The sequence below is a fragment of the Chelonoidis abingdonii genome, chromosome 2, assembly GCF_003597395.2.
Source record: "Chelonoidis abingdonii isolate Lonesome George chromosome 2, CheloAbing_2.0, whole genome shotgun sequence".
NCBI lineage: Eukaryota > Metazoa > Chordata > Testudines > Testudinidae > Chelonoidis > Chelonoidis abingdonii.
Genome location: NC_133770.1, coordinates 29,530,137 through 29,539,058, shown reverse-complemented (window position 1 = coordinate 29,539,058; position 8,922 = coordinate 29,530,137). Strand labels below are relative to the sequence as shown.

General features: G+C 39.8%; 1 protein-coding gene across 1 annotated transcript; it reads left to right on the top strand.

Annotated features, from left to right (window-relative positions):
* The first annotated feature begins 4,008 nt into the window (after window positions 1–4,008).
* On the top strand, window positions 4,009–8,469 carry GJD4 (gap junction protein delta 4). Its single transcript, XM_032774279.2, has 2 exons — window positions 4,009–4,147; window positions 6,766–8,469. The coding sequence occupies exons 1-2, from the start codon at window positions 4,084–4,086 to the stop codon at window positions 7,962–7,964; spliced, it is 1,263 nt and encodes a 420-aa protein (XP_032630170.1). The 5' UTR covers window positions 4,009–4,083; the 3' UTR covers window positions 7,965–8,469.
* The last annotated feature ends 453 nt before the right edge of the window (window positions 8,470–8,922 follow it).

Sequence of the window (8,922 nt, the reverse complement as noted above, 5' to 3'; positions counted from 1 at the left end):
CCCAACATTCATATGCCATATGAAGTATACAATATTAATCTCATACATGAGTAATACATATGAATGTGGCGTGTGCTATGCTAACATATATGCTAGTTAATACCGAGTCGCACTGAGTCCCTGGGTTACCCTAGAAGATCGCTGGGATTCAACTCCTTGACTCTTAAAACAGAGGCTTTCCACCTCACCCAGAGGCAATACAGATTCAAGCTCCATGAATCTAAACAAAGGGATTCCCCCTTTTCCCCCCTCCCTTCCTTCTGTCTCCCCACCACTTCCCTGATAAGTACAGACTCAATTCCCTTGAGCCTCAACTGGGGAAAAAATCAAACAGGTCTTAAAAAGCAAACTATTTAATAAAAAGAAAGGAAAAAAGGTAAAAAAAAGTTCTCTGTAATCTAGATGGTAAATATTACAGGGTCTTTCAGCTTATAGACAATAGGAAAAAAAGCTTTCTCCAGCAGAAATACAATTTAAAATACTTTCAACCAAATACACATTAAAACTCTACCAGCCAGATACACAGTTGCAAATACAGAAATAATCAAAAGACTATAACTGCCTTTTTACTCAATACTTACTATTCTGAATATATAAGAGACTGTAGCAGGGAGATTGGCAAGAAACCTGGTTGCACTCTAGTCCCCTTCCAGGACCCAGAGAGAACAAAGCAAAGCCCAAAAACCACAAACAAAGGCTTCCCTCCACGAAGATTTGAAAGTATCTTGTTTCCTGATTGGTCCTCTGGTCAAGTGTTGTTTGTTAAACCTTTCCAGGTGAAAGAGACATTAACCCTTAGCTATCTGTTTATGACATACAGGATGCTGCTTTAATTTTTAAAAAGAAAATACACCTACCCATCTCAGCAGATGTCCCTGTTATGGAGCCATTGTGCCCAGATTTCCTCATCTGCCACCATCAAGATCGTGGCAGATAGGGTTTTAAGGAACAAATATGCTTAGTCTTCACATACTGTTATGGTCTACATATTAAAAGCAGCTAAAGACATTTTAAATTGTGATTATTTGACATGAACAATTTATGACCTACTGTGTCAATGCAGCTGCTGTGCATTAGTATCCTGTCAGCATCTTAACATTCCTGATTCTATTTTTGATAAAGGAAGTTTCACACGAGTAGCTACTTTTCCAGAATTAATAATATGGTTATTTGCACTCTTTCCCACTCCAAACTCTTCCTCCTCCCACCCAAGACCATAAAAACACAACCTCAAGCACCATAAAAACAGTACAATACAACACTAAAGAGCTCCCTTTGGTGGAAAAAAGTGTTTAATTACAGGAGTACTAAAAAAAATATATATACTACATATATTTATCACTTCAGATTAAAATCTTTTATTATGGTAAATCATCATCTTTTTTTGACGTTTCATCACTGTACGCTGTTTAAGTTTCCCTGGTCTTAGGCAGACTAACACAAATAGTTCTCTTGCTGTCCTATCTGAAACCTTGAGCATTCCTGATTAGGTCTCACTGAATTCAGAGAGTGCCTAGAGAAAATGTTTTTGGAATCGTTACATATTGTGGGGAGAATGGGAAATTATCCAGTTACCAGTGGACCAGGGTTCACATCGCATAACCCAGCCATGCCACAACTTGCACTGACAGTCTTGCTGATAGTTTCAATAAACTGGATAAGTGTCAGTTTTACTATACTCACACAAACCAATAAATAAATATCTCCATAGCTGCTAATTTATATTTACAGATGGGCAAAATAAAAAATGCTGCTTGAGAATGTCTTAGAGTCTGGTTTACGGAAATTTACTTTGTATATTTTTGATGTGTTGACAATTTTTTTAATGGTTATAAAGCTGTAACTTTTTGAATCAATGTCTGTTACTAAATAATTGTCTGATCTCTCACATTGTCTGAGCCCTCTCCCCCCCAATATCCCACACCTGTGAAATTTTAAATCTATAAAAATCAAGTGTTTGATTAAAAGTAATCACTGATATTATCAAAGTATTATTTAAAAAAATCAAATTCTGCCAAACATACAGATAGTTCACTCCTGATGTCCATGCAAACCTTGGCCTACCTCCACTCCCTTAGCAGTGAGGGTCTCCAGATAGAAATACACTTGCAGGATTGCATTGACAAGCTCACATGTCTGCCTGTTCTATGGCTCAGAGGCCTTCAGGCCTGTCAAACCACCACTGAATAGATTCATGCACACACTACTTTAATCTCCCTTCCCACTCAGTAACTTAAGGCCCAGATATGAATTACCCTTGCAACCACAGCACACATTGTGGTTACAGACGGGGTGGAGGGGAAGGGAAAAGCAGATTCTAGGGCCACTATTCCCACCCCCACCACACCATGCAGGGTGAGGAATGGAAGGAGCCTTGGCTCTATAACAGTAGTGGATTATTTTCTTTCTGGAGCTAGGGGTGACGCAGGCTATGTCTACACATCTGACAGTGTGTATAGTACATATAAATCTAGCACAAGTATAAAGAGCAGTGTAGATAGTGAGGCACTGCTCAGGCAAGTAGAGTGCAGAAACTCCAGGACCTTTGAGTATATACCTGACTGCTCTCTATCTACCCAAACAGGGCCTCCCATGTCTACCCTGCTATTTTTAGAAGCATATATTTCTCTGCCTCCTCACTGCTGGAGTCTTTCTTGTCTGTCCCTCTGCTCCTGGAGCCTTTCATTGCTGTGTGTAGCTATGCACTGCAATGCGGAAAAGCCTGCTTTTCACTGCAGTGTGTAGCTACGTGTAGTCTACATGCCATCACAAGTGCAGATAAGGCCTTGGAGCAGGGGTCCCCAACGCAGTGCCTGCGGGCACCATGGCGCCCCCGGGGCCATCTAAATGTGCCCACGTCCTGGCCAGCGGTGGAGCATCTGCTGAAATGCCGCTGAATTTATGCGGCATTTTGGCAGCGACGCCTCTTGATGATGCCGCTTGCTGCCACCAAGTGGCATCATTGAGAGACAGTGACGCCAAAACGCCACAGAAATTTGACAGCATTTCAGCGGATGCTCCACCGCCGCCATGGTCCTTCGTCTGGCGCCCACCAGACGAAAAGGTTAGGGACCACTGCCTTAGAGTCATAATTCCCTCCTGGTTTGCTCTTGGGGTGCTATGCCCATTACTCAGAACAGATTGTAGAAATATAATTTAGCCTTAATGTGCTTCCTGCCATGGCTTACTTCTTAAATTGTAAACATCACAAATATCTGCTTAGATTGTCAATTATTAAGGCTATTTCTACTAGGCTCTTCCCTGTGATGACTGCAATGCAAAATAGTTCAGATAGGAAGAACTCGTCCAAATGAAAATGACTTTAAAAAGATGATTTTTATTTTACAAGATGCTATTAAAGATTTCATCACTTTCATCTTCCATATCTCTGCAGGGTAGAGATTGCTCTCTTGTCAGGCTGAAGGCAAGTTATGGAATTTTTGGTGCAACTGTGATTGACAAGACCATGATGTCCTCTCAGAGAGGGTGTGTTTTATTAATAAAACTACTTTGGGAAAATTGCAGTGGGATAGCTTCCTAGTAAAAAGAGTTGCTAAACTGAAAATGCCTTCCGAACACAGGGATGTTGGTCCCATCGTATCCCCTTTCCTTGTATTTTTCATCTGTAGTCTCCTTGGGGAAACAGAGAGGCTTCTATTATTTCCTGTACTTGTGTCTGATTTTTGCCACTGAAATATCCCAGCAATGCCAGGAGGCGGGAATGCCCTGGGAGGGTAAGAATAGCCCACAATGGTTGAGATTACTCCTGTTGCCTTTTGTCTACTTGCAGTTGTCAGGACAGGGGGACCACAGAGGTAAGTGCAGCAAATAGATCTGTGAAGCTAGAACTTTTGTGAAATCAACTGTATTTCTTAGGAAGGGTTTGTTCCCAATTTGCAAAAGTCAGCAGGCCTATTTAGCTCTTTCATCAAAACAATTCTTCAATCATGTTGTTAGTGGTTGGGTATTTTCCCCCCAAATATTTATTTTTCTTCCTTCTCTGTCTAGGTCTAATTTGCCTTGAAAATGCCAGAATCTTTCTTAAGCTTTCAGAAGCTGAAAGGGTAGTGAACTAGTTCAAAGATGGAGTGCTGGGACTCACTGGGGTTTTTGATTATCACTCTCAACTACAATGTTACGTTTGTAGGTAAGTATCTTTAAAAGGTGTGTCTTTCTTTTAGAGTTTTGTACCCCCAAATCATCCACGTTTCCTCCCTATTCAGCAGCTTTCATTTCCAGGTATCAGTCTGACCGCTCTCCTATCCCATAGCAAAACAATTAGCTTTCTTTGGCGGGGGAGCGAAGGGCTATTGATATTTGATTTAAAAAAAAAAAATTCCTACTTCATCTGCTGTGAATATTTTCTAAATGTTACAAATGAATGCTGCAAGGAGGCTTTCAAATCTGGCTATTCTTACCCACCAAGTTTCCTCCCAGCTCTCTTGAGAGCTGTAATGAAACACTCGTGGCTCAAGGGAAGTGTAAAAGGTACATTTTCCCATTATATGACAACCTGCTTTAACGGTGAAGTAAATAGTACAGGGAGAAGGAAACAAACATTCTTCAATAAACTGTTGGGTGATTAAGCAATCTTGCTTTTCATAGTTGGGTTTTAAAAGCTTACAGCATTCAAGCGCGTATTAAAAATGCACTTTAATTTTCTCAGTCGTGCAGCAGCATTGGGAGCGGTGCATAATGACCTCAGTCTTTTTTTTTTTTTTAATAAGATTCTCTTATTGATTCACTGTGTAATTTTGAGTGAGTGACTTAGGGCCAGATCCAAAGACTACTGAAGACAACTGACTTTTATAGACTTTGGCCTTTACAGCTCAGTCCTGTAAATATTTATTACAGTGCATTGCTCACTACAGCAAGTAATCCCGCTAACTCCCAATGAAATGGCTTGCTGTGGTAACGGTCTGCAGAACTGAGTCCTTAGGGAAAACAATGCACAGGAGTTGTCTGTAAAAAGCTTGCCCCCCTCACCAAGAAGTGGGTCTAATAAGAGAGATTTCCTCACCCACCTTGTCTCTATAGTACCTAGTGGTTTTTAAGCAGAACTCTCATGTGTACATTCTAATTAAAAACTGAGGCTCTAACACATCCCAGGGTGTTGAGAAGCTTAATTCATGAACGATTTTGAAACACTGAGATCCTTCCATAAAAAGTGTAATAAAAGTACAGATTATTATTTATTAAGGGCTGCTTTTGATTTCATATAGTAGCCATTTTTCTCCATCAGAATAGCCAACTGAAAACACCAAGAATACTATCAGAAATAGTTTGCGGTTAGGAAATATATTGTTTAGTTGGTTGTGGAAGGGTTTCAATATAATCACCTATTCTTCAGTCTCACGGAGCTACCAAGTTCTTGCCTAGTTTCACCATTTCTGAGAGCAGTGTTATTGTTATTCTGTTGGTATAGTCTCTCGCTGGCCACAAGAGAGGTATGTAGCTCATCTCAAATGTATGCCAATAAAATATTAACACCCCAATGTTTTACAAACATTTAAATGTTTAAGATTCACACAATGTTACAAAAAGTACTTAGACAATCGCCTTTCCTACTTGCCAAAAAACTAAGTATGCATATGCCATACACTCTACAAAAAAAATATTAGGATTTTGCTTTTAAAGAGAGTTATTTTAAAAAATACCTACAGGGGCTGTTGTACCAACTTTTTGCCTGTAAAACAATGTGTGTTTATATCAGAGAGAACCACTCAGTACTTTAGATTTCTAGGGCTCTGTACAACTATTAATTCGGACCCATTCCTGCTTCTATTCTTGTCAAAGATTTTTACTATTTCATTTATCTGGAAGCAGAATTGAGTCCTTAACCTTTGCTATATACTTATCTACGTGAACACTCATCTACTCAATCCCCCTTATTGTTTTGTTTTAAGTTGTGAAACTGAGCAGAGAGATTATTAAATTAAATGATATTCCAAAGACCATAGGTAGTCAATGGCAGAGCCAGGACTGAAACTCAGGATGTCCTGGCTTCAAACTCTACCTGCATATATTGATCAGCATAGCGGTAGTACTGAGTTTCAGTAACCACTCCAGTGAACATTTTGAGTCTTAATTTTTTTGGTTTTCTTTTTTTCCCCTTTGCAAAATATCCAGTATTGGGGTTGATTTTTTCTGTGGTCAGTGTTTGTCCAAAGTTTTTATATATTAGTAAAAACTCCTAAGAGACTGAAAAAGACATGCATCCGACGAAGTGGGTATTCGCCCACGAAAGCTCATGCTCCAATATGTCTGTTAGTCTATAAGGTGCCACAGGACTCTTTCCTGCTTTTACAGATCCAGACTAACACAGCTACCCTTCTGATACTTGAAAAAAGCTTGCATATTCTAACTGCCATTTTTTTTTTTCAAACCAACCAAGCTCCACAGCCATGGAGGTTTTTCAAAAATTATGTAAGTCTTTATAGAGCAATGTTTGTGTGCAAAGGTTACTTTGCAAAGATTTAACAAAGACAAGATCTGGTCCTGAAAAGCATAGAGTCTGATGAAGAAAAAATATAGAGAGGTACTCATTTATGCTTGATCCTGCCACAATATTACTAAGGCTTTTAATGGAGTAAGGACTGTAGAATTAAGGACCTGATCCAAAGCCCACTGAAGTCAATGAAAAGATTCCAATTGATTTTTGTTCATAAATATTGTACATGCTGGAGGATTACATTATGAGCCTCTTACTTGCTAGATTTCATTTTCTGTACTCTGAGTCTATTACCATTTCTTTTTCCTCTGTAGGAAAGATCTGGCTAACATTAGTAATCTTGCTGAGAATGGTGGTGATTGTGTTAGCGGGATACCCCCTCTACCAAGATGAACAAGAACGATTCATCTGCAATACCTTGCAACCAGGATGTTCTAATGTGTGCTATGACATTTTCTCTCCTGTCTCTCACTTTCGATTCTGGCTCATTCAGACAGTGTCTGTTCTGCTACCTTATGCTGTGTTCAGTGTCTATGTTCTGCACAAAGTAGCCATGCATGTTGTGACAGCACATTGTTTGCCATGTAGATATGAAGGAATCAAGGCCTTAGCTGGCCACACAGCTTTGAAGGAACCCTGCAAAAATGTTGCAGTCACCAAACTATCCAGCAAAGCAGATCTTCTGAATATCCCTGATTTTTCTTGGGCATATACTGTTCATCTTTTTCTAAGAACACTGGCAGAGGCTAGCTTTGGAGCTGGTCAGTATTATCTCTTCGGATTTTTTGTTCCTAAACGCTTTTCCTGTTACCAGTCTCCTTGTACCAGCATGGTCGATTGCTACATCTCCAGACCTACTGAGAAATCCATCATGATGATTTTCATTTGGGGGGTGAGTGGCCTCTCTTTTCTGCTTAGCCTTGTTGACCTAGCCTTTGCCATCCAAAAAATGGTAGTAAGAAATGGACAAAATAAACCAGTGGAAGGTCTCCATGCAGAGGATGAGCACACTTCAGTTCTGCCTCCAGCTGACAAGTTGGAGGATTCTCCACCATCTCCAGTGGACAGAGGCCATCAACATCTAGTGATACATGACAGTCATACCAGTGAAGTGTCTTGCTCACTCCCCTCTGAAGATGAAGAACTACTTCAGGAGGAAGAGAAGATCATGTCCCAGCAAACTGCCATCTCTAACCTCAACAGTAACAGCAATAAACCTTGTATAGCAGAAAGCCTGGCTGCTAATCAAGGCAGTAAAGAAGTGCCCCTATGTATGAGTAACCAGCAGCATATTCCATACAGGCAGCTGAGACATGGGCAGCAGCAAACCTTCACCAAAGAGGCTTCCCTGACTTTGAGACCCCAAGTCAAGTCCCATCTTGGGGTTTACCCTTCTGTAGATCAGAGCAAGCTATTAGGGCATTATTCTTCAGTTGAGCTAAAAGCTTCTATTGGGCAATCAAGTTGTAGCAGTGCTGGCTACTTGAGAGCAAAAAAATCAGAATGGGTGTAAAGAGCCGTGACAGAGCATTGAGTTTACTGTCCTGGAATGACACACATTTCACATCATCTAGTTTCAAATGGAAACCTCGGTATCAGTTAAATTCCATTTTTGTGCCTGTAAAAATATCATTCTACAAACAGCCCCCTGGCTGAATGAAGAGCAGGAAGCAGAACTTCTTGTGACTATGACAGGATTGTATGGAAATCTTTGATAACACACTGTGGCAGACTTCATTAAGATAGTAACTTTTGCTGTTTGGAATGTTTGATATTGAATATTAGGGATCTTTCTAAACACCACCACAGATTTATACTGATGTGGCTTCTAACTTGTTCTTTTCAGATATATATTCGTTTCATTATTGTTGTAGTCAAGCATAATATTTTTCTTTATATTAGTTGAGCTTGTTTAGCTTTTCATGTGTGATGGTGATGTGTTTTATCATTTCCTGGATAGGAACCACATGAATTATTGAACTGATCATAGATAGAAAAGCATTAAATATTTAGCTCCCTAGTCCCTGAAGTCTTTAATGGCATCTGTGTTGATTACACTGTAATATCACAAAATATTAGGACAAAGAAACCTTTTGTAAGTCATTGTATTTTATCAGCTGTGAGAAGGAATGCGGTGAACAAACATGGGTTGAATGTATCTTGTATCTCTCTCAAACTAATACATGGATAGACAGGTGGATAAATAATGCAGATGCTGTGGCAGAACTCCAGAGCTTGCTTATTTGTCTTTATACCTATCTATTTTTAAATGGCTAGAGTCTGTAATATAACTCAAAAAGAGCCTGACTGTATCTGAAAGGGATAATAAAGTTAATAGTCCTTTTCCTCCTCCTGCTCAGTGGTTTGTAGTTAGTAAACTTTGACCTACACTAATAATGCTATCCCTTAATTGCAGGTCAGGCTGCTGCCCAGTTTTTAGCCTCCTGCAAATCCCCATAGTGTGAGGCCAA